Source organism: Rana temporaria, chromosome 4 (assembly GCF_905171775.1).
Source record: "Rana temporaria chromosome 4, aRanTem1.1, whole genome shotgun sequence".
Lineage (NCBI taxonomy): Eukaryota > Metazoa > Chordata > Amphibia > Anura > Ranidae > Rana > Rana temporaria.
This window is the reverse complement of record NC_053492.1, coordinates 281,658,787-281,684,144: the sequence shown is the minus strand read 5'-3', so window position 1 is coordinate 281,684,144 and position 25,358 is coordinate 281,658,787. Positions and strand designations below refer to the sequence as shown.

At 39.0% G+C, this 25,358-nt stretch overlaps 1 protein-coding gene across 3 annotated transcripts in view; it reads right to left on the bottom strand.

The window, feature by feature from the left end:
* NKAIN2 (sodium/potassium transporting ATPase interacting 2) overlaps positions 1-25,358 on the bottom strand; it is a 1,108,432-nt gene that overhangs the window by 729,790 nt on the left and 353,284 nt on the right. For all 3 annotated transcript variants that reach the window (XR_005748699.1, XM_040350350.1, XM_040350351.1), the window contains exon 2: positions 12,044-12,181. Coding sequence is in view for 2 of the 3 variants with exons in the window: in XM_040350350.1 (XP_040206284.1) it covers positions 12,044-12,181 (138 nt within the window). In the remaining variant the exon portion in view is untranslated. The remainder of the gene's footprint in view (positions 1-12,043; positions 12,182-25,358) is intronic.

Sequence of the window (25,358 nt, the reverse complement as noted above, 5' to 3'; positions counted from 1 at the left end):
GACAAATGGCCTGGATGGCCTCTTACTTCTAAAAGTGCCTACCCGGCACTGGGGCTGCAGGCGTATCACCGCTACCTTGCGGTGCGGTAAAAGGCAGGGTCGTCTGGTCCGGTGCTAGCTCCGTAGCACGGCTCGGCGTCCCAGCTGACAGCTCGTATGGGCAGGGAGGCACGTCACGTGATCGGGTCCGCCTCCGACGTACGTTTCGTCGGGTACAACGTCTTCAGGGGGGCGTGCCCGATCACTAATGCATGACGGTATTTGTAGTCTCAAAGGGACTGCTGATTGGTCCAAAATAGAAAGGTGAAGTGAGAAAGCAGCCGCGGTGCCGTTTAAGCTAAACACTAAAGCATAACAATCGAATGGTGGATTATCATATTATAGTTTGCAACAACGGATGCTTTGGTGAATTTGCTTGATATGCCTAAAACCATGAAACACAAAGGAATCTCTCTGGCAAATAGCAAAAAAACGGGGATTCTGAAAAATACTACACTCGCATCCCTCCGGATGTGCACACTAAAATCCAACATGATCAATACTATATATAAAAGAACCATCTTGCAGGCCATATAGCTACATAGAAGTGTCTGGTGGATAGAAATAAGGTATGGCAAAATGCTGTAGACCTTGTGTGAAAATCCACAACATTAGCAACATACAATAGGGTATTTGGATACCTTGCCTCCCTCCGGGCGTGCAAAGTCGCCAATTTACCCAAGTATATAAAGATTTAATAATTATTGATAACAAAAAATAAAAAAATATATATAATAAAAAAAATACAAAATATAATAATAAAAAAATGTACAAATGTGCACTAGTATCTTGAGAAAAAGATTTTGTATCTTAAAGACATAGATAGAAAATTTGGGAATTAGAACAAATGGAGAAAAATTGATAGAGAGTCATCTCTAAAGCCAATAACAAAGGAGTTTGTTAATGGAAGCTAGGTGGAGTATAGTGCCAGTTGAATGAACTTAGAGGCCAGGCACAAACCAAATCGGTCAAATGATAAGGTACACAGATCAATGCTATACCTCATTGCAATAGAAAATAGTAATAATAAAAAACAATAATATAATAACAAACCAAATGAGTGAACCTTGGCAAGTCAACATACTAGTCATTTTGCTAAAAAGCAATTTAGGTCTAGCTCAATATTTAGACCAGTAGGCTGCATGGTACGCAACCTATGCACCCACTTCATTTCATTTCTGTGATACACTTCTGGTCATGTGCGTACCCCTCCAGTGCTTACTAATTTTGTCTATACCGTAAAAAGTACATAGGCTCGGGTCGCTATTGTGATATTTAGTAAAATGCCTAGAAACACTATGATTGGGAACTCTTTGCAATATTGGTTAGATGTTCATTTATTCGTATTTGAGTTGTCGGGTGGTCCCTGCCAACGTACTGAAGTGAGCACGGACACTCCAGCACGTAGGTGACATGATCAGATCCACATGTGATCAGGGGTTTAATGTGAAACTCTCACCTGTCACATTAGATTTGAAGTGTGTGATCTTTTTCTTGTCTCCTGGTCTACGTGTGGTTCTACATGCTTTGCATCGAGTACAATGGTGGAACCCAGATCCATCTAGAAAGGTGACGAGTTTCTTCGGTGGGTCAGGTACATTGGGGGCTATTTTATTCCGCAATCCAGGGGCTTTCCTATAAATGAATTTGGGTACCCCAGGGATGGATGATTTCAGATCTTTATCTTTCATTAAAATAGGCCAATGCCGTTTGAAAATGGCCTCAACTTGCCGGTATTGCCGGTGGAAGCCCGATATGAAAGCGGATTCACTTTTAAAGTCTTTTTTTGGTTTAGAGATCAACAGAGTTTTTCTATCTATACCGGAAACTTGGTTGAACACTTGTTGCAAAGTGTCAGCCGCATAGCCCTTCTCTAGGAATCTGTTGGTAAGGTGTTTGGCTTGTGTACAAAAGTCTTCATCTGTGTCACAATTTCGCTTAAGTCGCATGTATTGACCTTTGGGCACTGCCCCTATCCAAAGAGGATGGTGGCAGCTTTTGGTAGGTACAAAGCCATTGCGATCTGTGGCTTTGAAGTAGGTAAGCGTCTGGAATTTCTCTCCTTTCTTCCTTATGGTTAGATCCAGATAGTGGACAGTGGTCATACTGGTCTCTGCTGTAAATGTCAAGCCATAGTTGTTGCTGTTCATTTTCTCAATAAAAGATTCCAGACTCCCTACTGGGCCTTCCCAAAACAAAATGACATCATCAATGTAACGTCTATAGAAACTCAAAGAAGAATGTTTGTCCAAAAAAATGGTCTCTTGCTCCCATTTATTGAGAACAATGTTGGCCACGCTAGGAGCATAGCGGGCCCCCATTGCCACTCCGCCAATTTGATTGTAATATCGGTTATTAGCCCAAAAATAATTATTAGACATCGCTATCTCCAATCCCTTGATCAGAAAATTGATCTGGATTTTCTTTATTTTGGATTCCCGCTTTAAGGCCCAACGTAGGGCCACAAGGGCATCTTTCTGGCGGATATTGGTATATAATGACTCGATGTCAATAGTAACCATAATCGTTTGATCGGTGGCTTGCAAATTTTGGAGTTCTATAATTAGGTCTTTACTGTCTTTAAGGTATGACGGACTTTGTGATACAAGTGGTTTAAAAAAACCATCCAGATATTCACCCATCCGGGAGAAAAGGGATCCAATGCCACTGATTATAGGTCTCCCTGGTGGATTTTCTTTGTTCTTATGAACTTTCGGTAAAGTATATAAGACCGGAATCCTAGGTGTATGGAGGATCAAATAATCTGCTTCCTTTGTATTTAGGATCCCTCGATCGATTCCTTCATTTACCCATTCAATAAGTAAGTTTTTTAATTTTAAAGTGGGGTCTCCTCTCAACAGTTGGTATGTGTTTGAATCATCGAGCTGTCTCTGCATCTCTTGGTAGTAATATTCTCTTTTCAATATAACAAGCCCCCCCCCCCTTATCGGCCGGTCTGACCACTATATTCCTATTCTTTTCAATGGATTTAATTGCTTCTTTAAATTGCATATTGGAACCATGTCGACTAAATTCCATCTCTCTTATATCATCTTGTACTAGAGTGCGGAACACTTCAATATAGTGATTGGAGCTTTTATTTGGATTAAAAGTGGACTGATTCCTCAGTCCACTATGTACAAATTTATCCGGACTTTTTAATATGGCATCTGTCGAATTCCCCAGCAAAATGTTTCTTAATATTTAATTTTCTAATGTGTTTCTCCACATCAATAAAGAGTTCGAACTTGTCCACATCTTTATTGGGTGCAAATTTGAGGCCCTGTTGAAAGACTTCTAATTCATGATCGGTAAATTTTTCTTCTGTTAAATTATAAATTCCTTCACTCAACTTGTCCTTTTTCTTTTTCGTTCCGCCTCTTCCTCGTCGGCCTCTTCTTCTGTGTAATCTTTCGGGTATTGGGGAGATTTTGGGGGGATGCGGTATGCATCTTTCCACCCCCTTCCATCCCCCCCCCCCTGGTACTGATTGTAATAGGGGGCTGGTCTACCTCGAAAGTTTCCTCTAGATCCTCCTCTTGGAGGCCTGGGAGGATATTGCGGACGATATGGCTCATAGTATTGATACTCTGGTCCTCTTTGGTCCAAAGGTCCAAATCTGTTGTAAACTTCAACAGGTGGAGGATATGGGTATCCACTCTGATTATATGGAGGATAATTGGAAGGTTTTGAATGGGAGGACTTGGAATGGTTTTTAATGATGGATTTTTTTGGGGTACTCACAGTCTGTACAGTTTTTTTCTTTTCCACACTTTTAGGTGGTGGACCGATTTCACCTCTTTCCATGCTGGATTCAGGAGATAAACCCAGTTGGAAAGTCTCCTGCCATTTATATACCCGATTGTCTTCAGAATCTTTAATATCTCGCTGATACTTTTTTAGTTTTTTGCTTTTTATTTCACCGTCATATTTGGACAAATGTGTTTGTAAGAGTCTTGATTTTTCTACATATTCACTACTTGTTTTATGGGGCTCCATTTTCTTTTTTAATTCTGCAATTTTAATTTCCAAAGTTGCATTTTTTGCTTTGCGCCTCTGGATCATGAATTGCATCAGTTTTTGCTCACAGGCATTAAAAAACTGATACCATTCTTCTATGGATTGTAGATTGTCGGCGCCATCACTGGGACCAACATCCCATCTAAGATGCCTGGGTGTGAGGTTTTTGCTAATATAAAGTTCGAATGAGGCGATGTCCCACCACAATCTTATCTGTTTTTCCATACCGAATTGTAATTCTTTGAATCCCCTTTCAAGATCTATATTGGGACTGGGGATATCTTGGAATAATTCCTCTAGATTGATATGTCTCTCTTTCATAAAGTTAAACACATCCATGGCTGCGTGAAAGATATGAATCAAAAATAACTAATATTCTGAAACTAACACCGTGTAAAATTAACATTCAGCGCCAAAACATAATAATTATAATATAGAAAATAAAAATAAAAATAAAAGCTGCACCTCAAAAACAATACTGATTGTAATAATTGAAAAAATGTGTAGAGGGCGCTAAATCACTCAGTGCTAATAAATAGTAAACCAGCGTGCTGGGTGAAAATTTAAATACAATACAATAGACTTCTATTATAAAATGTAAATATAATAATAATAAAATAATAAGTTCAAAAAAAGAGAAGATTCTTTGTGTTCAAAAAAAGACCCCTCAGAATCTTATAAAAAGTCCCAATAGGTGTTCAGTCAAATGCATAACATGTAAAAGAAAAAACAAATCTTCTTTCTTGAATATTCTTTAAGTGAAAAAAAAGGGAAAAGGAAAGCCGTCACCAACAAATCCAATCTTCTTAATCACCCTTAGATTGGTGTTGAAGCAATCAAATGTGCTTACCAGAAATAGTGGACTATTATGGTTAAATAATAGTCTGCTAGACATATGCAGGATTGTGCCTGCATGCACATCGGACAGGAAATCAATGATAGCCTCAATGCCAGGGATTCCAGATAGGATATAGATGAAAAAAGAAAGGCAATGGAGATGCCAATAGTGTATTATCGCTTAAAATTTATTGTAAATAAAAAAACATATGTAAAAAACAAGAGACAAATGGCCTGGATGGCCTCTTACTTCTAAAAGTGCCTACCCGGCACTGGGGCTGCAGGCGTATCACCGCTACCTTGCGGTGCGGTAAAAGGCAGGGTCGTCTGGTCCGGTGCTAGCTCCGTAGCACGGCTCGGCGTCCCAGCTGACAGCTCGTATGGGCAGGGAGGCACGTCACGTGATCGGGTCCGCCTCCGACGTACGTTTCGTCGGGTACAACGTCTTCAGGGGGGCGTGCCCGATCACTAATGCATGACGGTATTTGTAGTCTCAAAGGGACTGCTGATTGGTCCAAAATAGAAAGGTGAAGTGAGAAAGCACTGGTTTACTATTTATTAGCACTGAGTGATTTAGCGCCCTCTACACATTTTTTCAAAGCTGAAAATATACCTGGGCAGGAAGGGGGTGATAGTGTCCAGTACTGAGCTGGTTAAAAAATGTAAGGAAACTGCAGCAATTTTGAAGGGAGATATCTAAAATGATTAATCAATACTACAAATAGTGAATGTACTACAAATAGTGAATGTAACAAATAGATGTACCACTATGTTATGTCATAGCAAGTGTTAGCCTTGCTAATATTTTTCAAATTGGTAGCTATCAGCTTGTCTGAATTAACAATTATGACCATTCCCTTCCAGCCAAGGAATTCAAATAGAAAACTTTACATTAGCCTTGCAATAAAACCTTTCCTAAATTGCAGTTTTCAGTTGAACTGGGCATAAATGTTATATCCTGCAACAAACCACCGAAAATGTAGCCATTAGTATCTGATTCTAGTAAATATACTCTGCCTGGCACAGTCAGACATTGTGTTTGTTGAAATCTAAATTTATTTTACAGAAAAACAATTCACAGAAAGGTGAAAACACCTACTGTACAGTATAGCTACAAGATAAGCACCCTCCAAGCCAGGAACTACACAGGCTTTGAAGTCTTTATCTGCATATATTGTCCAGGTCTATGACTCAAAATATTGTCATCATGATAGCCAGGCATTTTCAGAACAGGGCGTCAGCAATGGCAGCATCCATGTTTCTCTTAGAAAGGGCTTCCTTTAAAATACTTTAAAGCTGACTTCCAGGAATGCAGCCACTTTGTAAAAAGTGCATGCAAACTATGGGCCAGATTCAGGTAGAAACGCCTATCTTTAGGTGGGCGTATCGTATCTCAGATACACTACGTCGCCGTAAGTTTGAGCAGCAAGTTGTGTATTCACATAGGGCCAGATTCACAGAAGAGATACGACGGTGTATCTCTGATACGCCGTCGTATCTCTCAGAGTATCTATGCGACTGATTCATAGAATCAGTTACGCATAGATAGCCCTTATATCCGACAGGTGTAATTGACTTACACCGTCGGATCTTAGGATGCAGTACCTCGGCTGCCGCTGGGTGGAGTTTGCGTCGGCCCATAGTACTTGCGCTTAAACTTACGGCGGCGCAGTGTAACTGGGCCGGCGTAAGCCCACTTAATTCAAAATAGGCTGGCTGGGGGCGTGTACTATGTAAAATAGTAGTGACCCCACGTTTTTGAAGTTTTTAACGAACGGCGCATGCGCCGTCCGTGGACATATCCCAGTGCGCATGCTCCAAATGACGTTGGCAAATCGTCATGCTTTTGACGTTAACGTAAATGACGTCCAGTCCTATTCGCGAACGACTTACGCAAACGATGTAAAAAATTCAAATTTTGTCACGGGAACGACGGCCATACTTAACATTGGCTGCGCCTCATAGACCCAGGGGTAACTTTACGTCGGAAAAAGCCTAACGTAAACAATGTAAAAAAATGCGCCGGCGGACGTACGTTTGTGAATCGGTGTACCTACCTAATTTGCATATTCTACGCTGAAATCGACGGATGCGCCACCTAGTGGCCAGCGTAAATATGCAGCCTAAGATACGACGGTGTAAGAGACTTACGCCGGTCGGATCTTAGGCCCCGTACACACGGTCGGTTTGGTCCGATGAGAATGAACCAAAGTTAATTTTCATCGGACCGAACCGACCGTGTGTATAGGCTATCGGTCTGTTTTCCTTCGGTCCAAAATGTTAAAACATGCTTCAAAACCGAACCGATGGACCGCTGCCCCATCGGACCAAACCGATGGTTAGTACAGAAAAGCATTGGTTCAAAACCTGTGCATGCTCAGAATCAAGTCGACGCATGCTTGGAAGCATTGAACTTCGTTTTTTTCAGCACGTCGTGTGTTTTACGTCACCGCGTTCTGACCCGATCAGATTTTGAACTGATGGTGTGTACACACATCAGACCATCAGGCCACTTCAGCGGTGAACCGATGAAAACGGTCCATCGGACCATTCTCATCGGTTTTGTCCGACCGTGTGTAGGGCCTTAGGGAAATCTATGCTTAACTGATTCTATGAATCAGTCACATAGATACGCCGTCGTAAGTCCGATTGGGCGCCGTCGTATCTGGAGATACGTCGTCGTAAGTCTCTGTGAATCTGGCCCAATGAGTTTACTTCTGAACTCATCTCTATTATTTATATCTTACAGGCTTATGGCTCTGCCGGAGCATACACTGACATTTGGGGTGTGAGAGAGGAGAAAGGCATACTGATCAGCTATGCCCACCCCTCCCCTTTGCTGCCCATTCAGAATAGCCTTTGTATTTTGTGAATGAGTTCACATAATACAAAGTCTTCTGTGATTGGGCAGGAAAAGGGGGAGGTGCAGGCATAGCAGCTGCACCAACTTTAATGTTGAAGATGCTTAGACCTGAAGCATCGGCACCAGGCTTCCGGAAATACAGTGATAGCTGCGTTCTGGTAGTGCAATAAAACTGTCAGGATTTAAATAATAGAGCTAAGCACAGGAGATGTCATGCAGCTTATATCAAAGTGTGCCTCACGTTTTACAAAGGAGCTAAATTCCTAGAAATCAATTTAAAAGTCAGAAAATGTATTACTTAGGCACCACAAGGAGGGGGAAAGGGTGGCACTATCAGTAACACTGTAGCTTTAAAGTAGATACAAATGTACCTTTGGGAAAGCAGAGCATATACTTATGGATCATTTTTCATCTTGTCAGAGTTCTGATTATACAGTAACTGTCCTCAGGGATAGGTAAAGGATTTTCATAAAAGCGGAATGGTTCGGTGCCAGTATCACCCTACAAAGCTTAAACATGAACCTAAAAGGAATGCTGTTTAATTTACATACATATTGATACTCAAAGTATGTAGCAAAGTTACAGGCAGTTAATGCAATGCTGCTCAAAGGAATTCTCTACTCCAGTTACTATATATATACGTGTATATATATATATATATATATATATATATATATATATATATATATATATATATATATATATATATATATATATTAATTGCTACACAATCCAGTTTGTAAGTTGCTGTTATTAACTTTGTTTTCAGATTTAAATCTGAAGTCAGCTATGATTTTCCAAAAGTACCAGAAATTCAAATGTGGCTTTTTTGTAACCATGGCAATAAAGGTTATGTTGTGTGTGTGTGCTGTTTGTGAATAAAAAACTGCCAGAAACATATTTGGCACACTGCATTTCCAACAGTTTTTCTCTTATTAAAACACTGGACCTGGGCATGTTATTATAGCAGACAGACTCTTCCACCTAGCACCCATGAGGTAGGAAGTGGCTGCAGGAAGTAAAGAAAGTGAGTGAAAGCCATATGTTACTTTCAACAGAAAATACGTAGGTTGGGCTCTCTAATGGTATGCAAAGTTTATAACTAGTCAGGAGATCATTTTTTCCTAAGCAGCAGAGAATTAGACAAACATGGTGACCTGTGGGGCAAGTTTATAATAAATGAGATAAACGTAGGGATTTGTGGGAAAGTCTCCTCTTTGTGCCTGTATATGTCCCTTGTAGTATATATATATATATATATATATATATATATATATATATATATATATATATATATATATATATATATATATATATATAAACAGCATCTGGTCTAGTACAAAAGATACTACCTAATATGCAATTTTGGTAGTACTCGGCTGATATTTCTGCCCTGCTTGGTGGACCCGTTACTTAGATAGCTCCCCATTGATGATGCCACAACATTTGGTGATCCTCTGCATCATTCTCTACAAGATACTTTCTGGACCATTATATTCTGTTTCATAATATGAATTTGTAACGTTGCCTTCCCATCATTGTGTATTCTGCTTGTGAACCATTGTATATACATGTGAACCTGCCTCTTATTTCATGAATGTCCTAAAAGAGTTTATTTTTTGTTACAGCGCCCAGCACCTAATAAAGCTATTGATGTGAAACATGTCAAGCATTAGGCATTCTTCTCTCAAGTTACCAGTTCTACTGTCATGGATATGCAGTAATGTCTGGCAGCTTACCTTGCTCTCCATGTGTTCACCTTAGAGGCCAGGGCCTCTCACCTGGTTGCCTTTATCATCTCTCCTCCCTGTATGGCTCCACCCCAGGCCATATCAGGAACTCTATATTAACCAGCGCACTGCAGGTCTGCCTTGCTGATCAACGTTGTTTGTTAAGCATTGTGTGATTGGGTTCCTGCTTGCCGTGTGCTACGTTTATCTCTGTGTACTGATCTTGGCTTGTCCCCGACTACTCTTCTTTCACTGTGACCCTGACCCTTGGCCTGTCCCTTGTTTATCCTTGTCTGCTTGTCGCCCTGACCTTGGCTTAACCCTTCACTATCTCTTGTGTCCTGAGTGGCTGAGTGGCTGCTTCCCCTCTCTCCCTATGGAGTGTGACCTAGGTAAATAGGGTTCACTACCTTGTGGTGCACTCCTGACTCCAACGGGGTGCATCTGTCATCTGGCCACAGGTGACCTGACATCTACCTTACTGACTTTTAGCCATGTTTGACTATTCCTATAATTGATATACTTGTCTAATTGTTTTTTGTAGGGTGTTTACTATTCATAATTGATTTTCACCTTCAACATACTTTATCAGATATTTTTGCACAAATAATTGTATGGGTTTTATGTGTGATACCGTGACTGAGGAACCATACATTTTGGGCCAGATTCACGTAGCCCGGGCGCAGCGTAACGTAATCGATTTAGGTTACACCGCCGCAAATTTTCCGTCTAAGTGCCTGATCCACAAAGCACTTATCTGGAAATTTGCGGCGGTGTATCCTAAATCCGTTCGGCGCAAGGCGGGCCAATTCAAATGGGGCGGGTACCATTTAAATTAGGCGCGCTCCCGCACTGGACGTACTGCGCATGCTCTCGACGCAAATTTCCCGACGTGCTTTGCGCGAAATTACAATGCGCCGACGTTTTGTGAATCGCGACGTGAAAAAAAGACTTGCGCCGGGAAAAAACTTTTTTTCAAAAAAATTCAAAAGCGACACGGGAAAGACAGGTATAGTTTTACACGGTGTAGTAATTTTACACTTTGTAAAAGGTGCCCTATCTTTGCGACGGCAAACTAACACTTGCGGCGACGTAACGACGGGAAAAAGTTTTGTGGATCACCGTAACTGCTAATTTGCATACCCGACGCTGGTTTACGACGCAAACTCCCCCCAGCGGTGGCCGCGGTACTGCATCCTAAGATCCGACAGTGTAAAACTATTACACCTGTCGGATCTTAGGGATATCTATGCGTAACTGATTCTATGAATCAGTCGCATAGATTGAAACAGGGATACGCCGTTGTATCCCTTTTGTGAATCTGGCCCATTAAGTCCATTTTTTTTTTTCTTTTTGTTTGCTAAACAGCAGTTACACTTTAAATGTATGAAAAAATAATGATTCTAAAAATAAATTTACTATTTGTAAAATGCATTAAAGTAAAAAAAAAAAAGACATCTTATCTACATACAGTATGCAGCATATTATATTTCTTTATATTTGCAATATAGTATTCTCAGAATAAATTTCTTCAACCATTCTCAAAATTAAGTTGTTCATCCATTCCACAGGAATATGATACATAATGTACTTTTATTTATTTTTTTGTTTTAAATTCAATGTCATTCTTGTTTTCAATAATGCTTTTTAAAATGTGTTACGAATGTAAAACACATTACTAATGTAACTTATTTTTTTAATTTATTTAATGCAAAAACCGAAGGTCCTGTACAAAATAAATATAGTAAAACCAGCTTAAGGTCAAACTTTGAAGTAAACCTGTGTTTGCCAATACAGAGCATAGCAAGGGGCACTCTTTAAAAGCCAAATTACACCTGTTTGCTTTGGCGTTTTTGTGTTAGGCCGCCCATTAGTTTTGAATAGGCTGCCATTGCGTCAGAAGTATTGCCATACATACAGTGATTATTTAAACTTAGTGCACAACAACACATGGTTGTGCATTACTGCATGTTACAGTGTGCTGCAATGCTGGTGCATTTGTGTGCCTTTCAAAAAAGTCAAAAGAGCACACTAATGCACAGAACTTGAGTTAACACAATGCAGTGGTATAAAGGGCCCCTCAAACTAGCTTAATCAGTAGCTTGTATTTACCTTCTCTTCCCTACCACTTAATTCACTGCCTGGAAACAAAAAGAAACAGTCCTGTGTAAACTCCAGGTTAATACTAGTTGGAAATTACATAGGGCTGAGCACTCTTTCCTAGCTCACATGTTACAGTGCAGGTATGTGAATTATCAAGCACTAACCCCCAGTACTATCAGCAAGAGGGAAGTTAGTCATATACGCCCCTATACTCAAAAGTGGAAGTGAACAGAGCAGGTGGTGAGTGAAGGGAGTTTAAATTGCTTCAGGGGTTAACACTAAAGTAAACCTATTTCTGCTTTGCAAGGCCAAAACACAAGTTTCCTATTTGTCCATTGAAATGTTAAAGTTTTTTTTTTTAAATGTTAATATTTCATATTTTTTTATTTATCTGGAAGTAAGTCAATCATATTTTTTTATAATATAAAAAAATGAATGTATGCATACTTACTCCTGTTATATATCGTGTTCTACACTGGATGGTTCCAAATATTCCAAGAATGACAATAATGATATGAACAAAATTTGCCAGGATAGGTGCCCACTGGTAGCCCAAGAAGTCAAATATTTGTCTCTCCAGTATACATGCCTACAATGAAAAAAATTAAAATATTTAACATTGCAGATAAAACATTAAGCAATATTTTAAAACTTAATATCCTACAATATCCATCAAAACTACATTAGCCTTTCTCACCCTCTAGTTTATTTAATTTAAAATAAATATCAAAATGGCTTAAGCCCCAATAGTTTAAACAGCAAGCCACAAAGAACCAATGTGTAAAGGGCCACTTCAAACACAACTAATATATATATATATATATATATATATATATATATATATATATATATATATATATATATATATATATATATATATATTAGGGATGCACCAAAATGGAAATTTCAGAACCAAAATGGAAATTTCAGAACCGAAACGAAACCGAAAAAAAAAAAAAATTCAGTCCGAAACCAAAACTGAAAATGACGTTTCTTTGTTTTTCCCCTATTTAATTTTTTTTTCAATAATTGTATGCATTACATGATGGCGTTTGATGGCACAGTGGCTGCGTTTGATGGCACAGTGGCTGTGTTTGATGGGCACAGTGGCGACGTGTGTTGGCACAGTGGCTGCATGTGATGGCACAGTGGCTGCGTTTGATGGGCACAGTGGCGACGTGTGTTGGCACAGGGGCTGCATGTGTTGGCATAGTGGCTGTATGTGATGGCACAGTGGCTGCATGTGATGGCACAGTGGCTGCGTTTGATGGGCACAGTGGCTGTATGTGATGGCACAGTGAGGCTGCAATTAATGTTTTTTTTTGGTAGTCAGATAAGGCAAGCATGGCTCAATAACACACAAAGTTTTTTTTTTGTGTGTTATTGAGCAATGCTTGCCTTATCTGACTACCAAAACAAATATCAATTGCAGCCTAAGGCCCCGTACACACGGCCGAGGAACTCGACGTGCCAAACACATCGAGTTCCTCGGCCAGTTCAGCCCTGAAGCCGCCGAGGAGCTCGGCGGGCCGAGAGCTCCCATAGAACAACGAGGAAATAGAGAACATGTTCTCTATTTCCTCGCCGAGGTCCTCGTCGGCTTCCTCGGCGAAATTGTACACACGGCCGGGTTTCTCGGCAGAATTCAGCCAGAAACTCGGTCGGAAGCTGAATTCTGCCGAGGAAACTGGTCGTGTGTACGGGGCCTCACTGTGCTACTGTGAATTTTTTTTTTTACCTGGTCACCTCAGTTAACCACTTGCCTCCGGTGCATCCCTAATATATATATATATATACATATATATATATATATATATATATATATATATATATATATATATATATATATATATAAAGCAAATTGATATAAAAATTTTGAATAAAAGCATGGTAGTTGCACTTTTTTTACATTGCATTAAATTATAAATCACAAAAAATGCACACTAAAATGTATTTTAGTGCACACAAAAACAATTTTAATTCCATTTTTTTTTTTACAAAATAAAAGATGAGGGTGTATTGAATGAATAGATACCAAATACTGTATGTAAAGCCTCAAAAGCGCATGCAAGTGGGCAGATGACAGGTAATCTTTATGAAGATATCATGGGTCTATTAGACCCCTGACATCTCTCCTGCCCTCTGCTCTAGTGAAGTACAGACTGTGCCCAATCCACTATTTTCCTGGCTTAGCAGTTGGTATTTTGACAGCTCTGAACCCAGAACCCAGGTTTATAGTCTGTAGATGTCCTATTGCTTACTGCCTTTACTTTTTTTTTTTTTAGTCCTGGGATTCAAGGAGGAACAGTAGAGCCCAGGAATCATAGGGTGGAATGAGGGAAGGGGGGAAGGAGTTTCTGCCCAGATCATGTTTTCTATAATCCTCAGTCTGGTGTACAGAATAGCCACTGCCATATTATCTGTGAGCTTATTTTGACCCTTGCAAAGCCAGGACGTACAGTATGACATATTTCCAATGTCCTTAAATGGTTAACCCTTTCCCGCCTAATGGTAGAACAAATGTTAATGCCTAAGAACAATTTTGAAACTTTGACATGTGTCAAACTGTACATATCACACTTACTTTGTGCTTCCAGGTGGATTATACTTTATTTTTTTCAGGACAATCATTTGGTGGTAAATAGTAATGGATATCTTTTTTTTTATTATCAAAAATAAATAAAAATAGCAAGAAAGTATTTTTTTATTATGTATCTGCATATTTCTTGCTACTACTATAACTTAACACCAGGGAACAACCCAAAATAAATTATCCCGCTCCTGACAATTGCAGCAATACCACATTTGCATACGCTAGTTTTTGTATGTACCTGTAGTACAGCCCAGAAACAATTTAGCATTTTTTTTATTCTACCTAAAACACACTGACACTGATCCTAATTAAAAACAAAAAATTTAAAAAAAAAGAAATCCTGTCCAAAATATACTCATCATAACCTTTGACCATGACCTTTGAGCCTGGCCTTGATCGCTGACCCTTACTTAACCCAAACATTAACCCTGGTACTGGCCTAGATCCTTTTTTTTCTTTCTTTTTTTTTTTTTACACCCAGTTATGTTTATTGTTATCTCTGCAAGGAGAGAGAGATACAATGTATCATTCCCCACCATTCAGAGAGAGAAAAAAGACAGGGGTGGGCTTCACAGTGACTGATTACTGTGATATCCAATTGGGGTATCATAGTGATCAAGTGACCCGGAACCAGGAGTTCCGGGTCCCGATAGTTAGTAGAGATTTGCATATATGCGTCATTGTAGAAAAAAGTCCAGACCAGTGAGGCTACATAAATGCATGTGGGAAGGGGTTAAAGATATAGGATTTCACAATCCCCTATGACACCTTTGTCAATGCATATTTTTATTTCTTTGTGATCCTGAAACAGTAGATTTTGTAATTTTTTTTCTTTAATTGCAACTTTCCTAGCTTTCATGCTATAGTTCCCTAAACACACTAAAGCCTTAGAGATTTGGTTAAACTGTTATGTAATAAAGCAGAAAATAATTACAATAATTTTAAATCACAGAACAAGGAAACACACTAAGCATTATTCTATTAATTTCAACATCTGTTTTTGCAAGAGTTACAAAAAAAATACATTAAGCCTTGTTTAATAAACTAACATATTAGTAAGCAAAATTATTCTGTAATTGAGGTCAACTGCTCAGTCGCAAAAATGGCTACCCATCACATAATAATTAGTGCAGACAATTCACAACTAACCCTAGTCATGTTACTGCATACTAAAAATTGTGTACTTATACATATTGCTGAAAGGATAACTTGGATGGATTTAAGTCTATAAACAAGATACATTCATGCTAGTAGCCTTTTTGGCAAATATTAAAACTTTACTTTGTGAGCGTGACAAAGACCTCATACACACGACCGAGTTTCTCGGCAAAAACCAGCAAGAAACTTGCTGGAAAATATATTTTTTTGCCGAGGAAACCGGTTGTGTGTACATTTTCGTAGAGGAAACTGTCTCGAAACTCGACGATCCAAAAAGAGAGCAAGTTCTCTATTTCCTCGACGGGAATGGAGAAACTTGCCTTGTCGAGTTCCTCGACAGCCTAACAAGGAACTGGACGAGGAAAACGATGTGTTTCGCCCGTCCAGTTCCTCAGTCGTGTGTACGAGGCTTTACACAACTATTGCTATCTTATATATTTTAAAGTTGATATGATGTTTAGCAATTTAACAAACCATATTCCATCCGCCATCCCTCTCAACCTAGCACCTAGCATTCTCAATAATGGACTTTTATGCTTTTCTTTTACACTTGCCATTATAGTTTTCATACTCTGAAAGAGCTGCAGGGAAACTACTGTATATATTTGATTCCTTTTTTTTTTTTTTTTTAAGATTAGGGAAGGATTATTTCTTCCCATTGGAGAAATTCCCTTAATCTTTACAAAATGAGGTGAATTGCTGTTTTAGAAAGGTGCAAATAGAATATTTGTCCTCATACAAAGCATTTCTCTCACCAGTTCCTGTGGTGAACATACTGTCATTTTATATTTCCCATAATTTTCTATTTAGGTGAAAATTGTCATCAGGACACATACAGAGTTCTATGAATCTACCTAGATGGGCTGCAAACAGCAATCCAAATTTGACAGGGTTTCTAATATATCGCTAACCTAGAAAAAATACAACTTTAGCCAAAGTATAAAAGTGTTAAAACCTCTATCAGAATTGTAGTTCTATATGTCTTCCTATTGGGAGATTTCAACACGCTTCCTGTGTTCACAGAACAGAAAGTAGGGGGTAAAACTCTTTAAAAGGACTTGACAGCAGTAAAATAATTACTTTTAAAAGAGTAGAGAAAGTTTAGGTGCTTTGTCAGATATTTATTGTTCTGTTTTCCTTTATGGACAAACGAATAAACAATTTTCCTGCATGTATACCCTTCTTTTCTCATTGACTGACTAGCCAATGAACAGCTGATAATTTGTCCTCAACGCTCAAAGTTATTTTTTAGTATTACATATCAGTCAAGACATGCTAGTAATTGTAACTACTGTTCATCTCAATTATTTTCACAATTGTATTTCAACCAAAATTATTTAAACCATTTAAAGTGTTTGTTAACTAAAAAACAAAAACAAAAAAAAAATCATGCTCCCCTAAAGCATGTTATAGAACACAGTGCTTGTACTGTATCATTTGGACCATCCTCTATCACCTTAAATACCTGGATGATCCTGCCTGGCTATACCATCCCCCTTGTAAACTAACTACAGTATATCATGGCTGCTGAGCCCTGACACTGTGGTCAGTTTACGTGCCTCTGTCATCCGCAGACCTGCTCTGTCTCCTCTGTGCTTTCTTCCCCCTCCCTCCCTGCCTGTCAGCTATGTGTACATGCCGCTCTGCTCCCTACCCCCTCCCTTTCTGCTGCTTAAATTGTGGTTACAATTGCACAATCCTCTGTATGTATTATTGTAATGTGTGTTGTGTCTATGTCTTATAAAAATAATGCTGCAATGTACCTGTTTCAGAGTGCTGATCGGCATAACTGTGAATGTAGTTTTTGTTTTGGGAAAAAATGTACACATTGTAGTAAAACCTGTTTAATACTGTAAGTCTGGGATTACATTCAAATAGCAGATCTGAATAAAAATGTTATGGACTTTCAAATTAAATTAGTTGACTCATTAAAGTTTTTATACAAATGTTGGTACAAAATGTTACTAGTATATGGCCAGTTTAAGGGACGGGCTATTGACATTATCACAGCCAGCAAAATAAAAAAGAAGAAGCTAGTGGACATTGCCAGTCCCTTCATTATTACCTGTCCAAAAGGGCTTTACTGCCCAGACTCCCTACTGCAGTGATGCATGCACACATATGTTTTATTCTAGGGCCAGTTTTAGTGGAAACCACTGTCACCGATATTCCCTTGAATTGTGGGAGAAAACTGGCATAGTCAAAGGAAAACAGAAACACAGGGAGAATATACAAACTCCATGGCAATAGTGTTCCTAAACTTTGTATAACCACTTCCATACATGGCACTTATACACCTTCCTGCCCAGACCAATTTTCAGCTTTCAGCGCTGTTGCACTTTGAATGACAATTGCGCGGTCGTGCTCTACTGTACCCAAACTAAATTTGTATAATTTTGTTCCCGCAAATAGAGCTTTCTTTTGGTGGTATTTGATCACCTCTGGAATTTTTATTTTCTGCTAAAAAACATTTTTGTTTCCGTTACAAAACTTTGTAAATAAGTACGTTTTCTCCTTCACTGATGGGCACTGATGGGGCTGCACTGACAGGCACTGATAAGGCGGCAGTGATGGGCACTGATGAGGTGGAATTGATGGGCACTGATGGGCACTAATATTCAGCATTGATGGGGCACTGATAGGCGGCACTGATAGGTGGCATGCATGGGCACAGATAAGCGGCACAGATAGGCGGCACGGATGGGCACAGATAGGCGACATGGATGGGCACAGATAGGTGGCATGGATGGGCAGTGATAGGTGGCACGGATGGACATGAATGGGCACTGATAGGTGGCACGGATGGGCATTGATGGTCACTGATAGGTGGTATGGATGTACCGTATTATATTGTACTTATGGATGGCAATCAGTGCCAAACAACAATGCCTGCCAATCAGTGATGACCATTGTGGGCGCTGATTGGCATCCATTGTGGGCGCTGATTGGCATCCATTGTGGGCACTGATTGGCATCCCTGGTGGTCTAGGGTGGCATACCTGGTGGTGGGCATCCCTGGTGGTCTGGTGGCATGCCTGGTGGTCTAGTGGCATCCCTGGTGGTCTAGTGTGGGCATGCTCAGGGGGGCTGTGCTGATAATCGATCAGCACAAACCTCCCTTGTCAGAGGAGCAGCCGATCGGCTCTCCTCTACTCGCGTCTGACAGACGCAAGTGGGGAAAAGCCGATAACCGGCTCTTCTTGTTTACATCGTGATCACCCGTGATTGGACACGGCTGATCACATTGTAAATAGTCTACGTCAGAGACTCTTTACCTAGATCGGTGTTTCGGAGTGTCAGACTGACACCCTGCAACAACAATCGCCGCAATGCGTGCCCCTGGGGGCGCGCATCGGCTCAATATCCTGAGGACGTCATATGACGTCCAGTCAGGATATTGAAACCACTTTGCCGCCATCATTTTGTAATAGGGCAGGCGGCAAGTGGTAAAGGGGCACGTCCTGAAGACGTGCAATATGAAATGGCTGTCGAGGCGATACTAGGTTACGCACTGACGTCACAGGTGGAACGCACACCAGAATACCTCCACTCAGGACATCTTTTCTATCCACGAATACGCCATCCAGCCTCAGTGCCGAGTCTGTGGCACCCCTGAAGTAAGCAGGCATTTGGCTCTTGTATTTGTTTATGGTTTTAGCTCATTAAACAGAATTACATTATTGCCTATTTACTTTTTATTCACATATCCTGCTCCGAGCCTCTATGAGGTAGGGGTTCTCTCCATTTACATCATCTCCATCCATGCCAGCAAATGTATCTTGCTACAAGCGCAACTGACTTATTTTCTAATTAAAAGGGTCAACTATCTTTGGTAAGCTGCCATCCTTACTTTGAGCACGTTTGGGTGTTTGGTTTGCAGTTGGTGACGGTGAACATTGCTAGTTGTCACTTCTGGATTTTGTTCTCATAGGACGCTTTCAGAGTTTATCACAAAGACTTTTTTTGAATGCTACACATTGAATCTAAGGACTTTCAACAGCCCAATATTATTTTAAATTTAGCACATGTGAATACACTCATTGTCATAAGTTTTATTACTATGCACTTGGGGGCACTTGTGACTCTGTTCTACATTGTTTATCCAGGTTATACCTCACAATTTAAGGGCAACTCAGCGCAAATTTGTTTAGGGCTTATTATATACAATACAAATCACTTCAGATTGTATAGGTGGGCTGGTGTTTGATTTCACATTTTGATTTATCAGTTATATATTTTTAATTTTGGTGTAATTTATTTAATATTAATTATTCTAATCAGAGCCCCCACCAATATATCATTTAGATATATGTGGTTGGTCATCCTTTATATTTAAAGGGGGGACTTGTGTTTATAAGATATTGTGTATTGCTCGAGTCCTGTTAGAGCCGGTTCACACAGGGGGCGACTCGGCCAGGCGACATGAAGATGACATCTAAGGCGACTTGCAAAATGACTTCTGTATAGAAGTCAATGCAGGTCGCCCCGAGTCGCTCCTATTAGAACGGTTCTATTCACTAGAATGGGACGCGACTTGTCAGGTGGCTGCGTCGCCTGACGAGTCGCCCCAGTGTGAACCGGGTCTAAGACTGAACTGTTTTTGTATTTATTATTTGCAAGTTGAGAGTTTTTTTTATGAATGAATAAAAATGATTAAAGTTATGTTAATATATTTATTATCACACCAATAAACGTGCTGAGGCCAATTATATGCCAAATAAGGTTGTGAGTGTCTTTAATTACCGTATTTATTGGCGTATAACACTCACTTTTTTACCTTGAAAATAGAGGGTAAACTGTGGAAAGTTTTTTTCCTGAAACTTCCCTCTTAAAGTTAGGGTGCGTGTTATACGCCTGTGCGTGTTATTCGCCGATAAATCTGGTAACTAAGTGTTCTTTTTTAGGTATTCAGGGGGAGAGGTGCGACCTACATGCCCATGTAAAATCCGGATGCAGCTCTGCTAGAATCAGCTTCCAGCTTTTTTTTTAATCAAAGTTTAATTGAACAAGCTGAATTTAGAGGTTTATTGGCTACCATGCACAGCTATGCCAGATTTTGCACTCTCTAGTAGGGATGAGCCCGATGTTCTAGTCAAATAGCGAACAATTTGGGGTGTTCGCTGCAAATTCGTAAGCCGTGGAACACCCTTTAAAAGTCTATGGAAGAAATCAAAAGTGCTAATTTTAAAGGCTTATATGCAAGTTATTGTCATAAAGCGTCTTTGGGGAACTGGGTCCTGCCCCAGGGGACATGTATCAATGCAAAAAAAGTTTTAAAAATGTCATTTTTTTTCGAGAGCAGTGGTTTTAATAATGCTTAAAGTGAAACAATAAAAGTGAAATATTCCTTTAAATTTCGTGCCTGGGGGGTGTCTACATTATGCCTGTAAAGTGTCACATTTTTCCGTGTTTAGAAAAATTACATTTCTAAAGGAAAAAAAGTAATTCAAAACTACTCGCGGCTATAATGAATTGTCGGGTCCCAGCAATACAGATAACAATCATTGAAAAAAACAGCACCCAAACCAAAATTCATAAAAACAAATTGCGTGGGGGTCCCCCCAAATTCCATACCAGGCCCTTCAGGTCTGGTATGGATATTAAGGGGATACTTGCACAATTTTTTTTAAAAAAAATGGCGTAGGGGTCCCCCTCAAAATTCATACTAGACACTTCAGGTCTGCTATGAATTTTAAAGGGAACCCGGCACCAAAATTTTTAAAAAAATGCGTGGGGTTCCCCCAAAAATTCCATATCAGACCTTAACCTTATCCCCATGAACTACCATTTTTAAAACTTGTTTTGCATTGATACATGTCCCCCGGGGGGAAACACTTTTTATGACAATAACTTGCATATAAACCTTTAAAATCAGCACTTGTGATTTTTCATGTTCGTGTCCCATAGACTAACGGTGTTTGCGTGTTCAAACTAATTTGTTTTCCTGTTCGCATTTTCTGCTGCGAACCGAACCCGGGGATGTTTGGCTCATCCCTAGTCTCTAGTTTAGTAAATCAATTGTAAATGCAATGTCCACAAAAAGAGGCTAAATTCTTACACTGTATTAAAAACAAAGCTGTAATGATAAATTCATAACCTAAGGTTTTAAAATGCACCTTTTTTATTTAGAATCGAATATAAAGCAAAAGATGCTTTTTTTATTGGTTACTATTGATTTTATTTTTATTTTATTTTTCAGTCATAAATAAAGCTGGGTATGCACTAGTAGAATTTCAAACAAAAATTTGTATGCAAATTCTTAGAAAAATCCATACACCAACTATCATACAAAATCCATAAAACAAAAGTTGTTCAAGATTTTGTTTGCTTTTGACATTCAATTTGACGCATGGACTTTACTGAAGGAAAATCACATACACTGTTAGAAAAGTCCTCTCAAATGTACAAATTTCTATCTTGCTCCTTCCAATTTTCTTATTGCTGTGGTCTTAAATGAACATTGACTTGACCCACTAATGATTGTTGTTGAAAATAAACAAATATTCTTATAACAACAACAATGTTGGATGAAATTCTACTAGTGTATACCCAGCTTAAAGGGGTTGTAAAGGTTTGTTTTTTATTTTCTAAATAGGTTCCTTAAAGCGAGTGCATTGTTGGTTCACTTACCTTTTCCTTTGATTTCCCTTCTAAAAAAAAAATTCTTGGTTTTCTTTGTCTGAATTTCTCACTTCCTGTTTTTCCTCAGTAAGGTGTTCAGTAAGCTGTTCTTAATGACTTTCCACCACTCGGATGATGGTGGAAAGCTTACCGAGGAGAAACAGGAAGTGAGATATTCAAACAGAGAAAAAAAAACATTTAGAAGGGAAATGGAAGGAAAAGGTAAGTGAACCAACAATGCATGAGCTTAAAGGAACCTATTTAGAAAATAAAAGACGAACCTTTACAACCCCTTTAAGGCCATTTTAAAAAACAAAGTTTTACTTTAACAGGTGTCTTTAAAGTCTTCATGTTAAACATTGTTTTTTTTTTTTTTTTTATTTCAAAATATTATGTCGTACCTTCATTAAATTATTAATTTTCCCATTGAATGAACACTCCAGTTACAAAGATTATAGTGAAGATAGCAATTATAAAATGCATATTTTGAAAGCATCAGAACAAAAAATCCTTGGATGATGATCATACCACTAACAATCTAAATTGGGGCCAACTAGCCATTTTCCAATAAATATATATAACAAAATATTTACAACAATGTGAGGGGTACTGTATATTAGATAGTGCCATATACACATATACCAAGGTGTTTTAAAGTCAAAGGAATTGAGTTACTTGCCAAACTCATAAAAAGAAAAAACTCCAAGGATTACATTTAAAGAAGATGAAAATACTGTATATATACTGTATTTGCTAATCTGTCATTGTGGCTTTCATAAATAATGGTCATTATTCCTGGTCCGATAGATTTGATGAAATTTTCCCTAGCAATCTCCTTTAAAAATGTAGATTTAATTTCAAAGAAGACAGTGAAATTTAGAGAAACCGATTGCAGACATACCTTGAAAGTCAATATGGCTTTGCTGTTTTAAACTGGAAATCACTGAAATTATTACAATACGCTTTGGTGGGAATGTAGTCTTACTGCACAGTACTATAAATGCTTGCAGAAATTAAAGATCTGAACAAGGGTATAACAAGTCAATAATTCTAGAAATTACACGAGAGGGTATGGTTACTAATTATAGAAAATATTATGTTACGCTTAAACATGGCATGTATAGAGCTGCCCTGGCTTATAATCTTCATTAACTTTTTGACTGGTTGCATCATTTAACATCTCCAGATTTAACACTTGATGGCCACTAAATGAAATAAGTACAATGTAAGCCTCAGCTCCATAAGTAAAGTTTAGCATCTTAGATGGATACCTTCAAATAATTTAAAAGTATATGTATAGCCATAACTTTAAAGGTCATTTTAGCTGATGTAGGGAAGGTTTAAAACTTCTGTACTTTTTTTCAGAGACATAACAGGAAATTAGAGTAAAACATTTCTACTGGGGAATCACCTTTAGATATTTGTCACCATAACAGTTGTCCCTATTTTAAGAATTGTCCTGATAATTCTCAAATGTGAACTTTTATATTTCTTTCTGTCCTAATGATAAGGGTCACCAAGAGCAAATGAATTAACCACTGAGGATACAGACAACAATGACAAATTTATAGTTCCAAATCGTCTAAATTTTCCCTACCTAAGAAAATGTTTTGACTTTACATACACTTTAAATACAAAAAATAGTCTCTAGTTATTTAGATAAGAGTGGGTCCAGTATTTGGTTAGGCACCTCTATTACTGCTGATCACATGCAATATCTGCAGAGGGACAAGATTCCTTACACATTGACTCTTTGAGGTCTGCAGAGTGCTTGTAGGTAGATTGCCACTTGTTATGTCAAGAGGAAATAAGTTCAGTGAGAACAAAGGTGGCATATGTTAGGGGTTAATGAAAAGCGTGAACTTGACGTTAGAACATGCTGTTGGAGTCCAGTGAATTGCTAAAAGAAATAGACTCATGGCAAGTGGACCTATGAAAAGAGAACATGAACATTTTTAGTGCATCCTCAAATAGCCTGTAATTACTGCTATTTAGATTTGCACCTTAATAAATACAATAAACATCTCCATGGATGAACATATGAAACAAAGAGGCTTATAAGAATATGTACCTGTTTGTGGCTGTACAAATAAAACTTCCCATTGGTTTTATTCTACATGAAATAAATGTACATCCAAAGCTGGAGTCCACTTTCAAATAATAACTACTGTATTATGTGATTTGCATAATTGTCCTACGGCAAATCTTCCATTACCATCGTACTACTTCATTTGACTTCATATCATGACGATTTCTTTCAATTAATGTAACCTGAGAACAAGCTCAGAAAACCTACATAATTTCCTGTCATGTTGAATATAAATGGTAATCTGTCAAAGCATTTTAATATATTTCCCTCACTGCCTAAAGGCATATTGAGGATGCAAGTCATTTACTAGACAGAGTACAGAGGATGTCTAAAAAGCTTGTGCCCAATGAAACGGGAATTGGCAAAAGTCTAATGAACTCATGTTTCAAGAACTATTAAGTGCAAAACAATCCATGTGTACCTTAGTACTTTTTAAACTAATCTTGCAAAAAAACTGTTGTTGTCTCTTAGAAACTCATCAAACTAGGTATTTATAGAGCAACATGATCAAAATGTCTCTAAAGTCACCCTCCTTATAGTTCCCAATACCTGTAATAAAGACAAGATGCACACCTCAGATGCACATGTCAGTTCAGAAGCTCTAGAAGCACAGGGTCTAGATGGGTTTGCCAGTCTCTGACTGTCATGATCAGGTGTCAGACTTGAAGACCAGTTGCTATTGTAGTAGCAGAACTACCACCGACCAGCAAGATAGGTACACAGGTAGTAAACCTGGTGAATGATGAAGGCTCCCCTGAGGTGCGGAGACTAAGTACTAACCAGTGTTCCTCAGAGCTCCTGATGGTGCATATGGATTTTTTACCAAGTCGCGGTCCTCGGGATTGCCCCACCAGGAGGTGGGCAAGCCGGGGTCCAGTAGCGGATAAGCAGGTAGGGATCAAACAGAAGTGTAGTCAGTAAACAAGCCAAAAGGTCAGTAAGGATAAGTTTCAGGTTGGGATCAGGCAGACGCATAGTTGAGGAGCAAGACAAGGGACGATAAAGAGTGGTAGCAAAATATGGATGACAGCAGGGAAAAGAGGAGCAATATGCTGGCTGGAGAGAGAGAACATTAATCTGGTAAGCAGGAAGTGCAGAGACGTGGCTTAAATCAGGAAGATCGTGGGAGGAGCAGAAAGTTCAGGGTTCAAAGACAAACACGTTTCAAGACAGGATCATTCAAGGATTTGTCCAGGGAACTGTCCAGCATTACAGGTAGCTCAGCAAGAAGAGACATTGCCTGAAACTGCAGAAGTTCCGGTTCAGGCCCTGACACTTACTGAGCAGGATTATCGCAGTACTGCA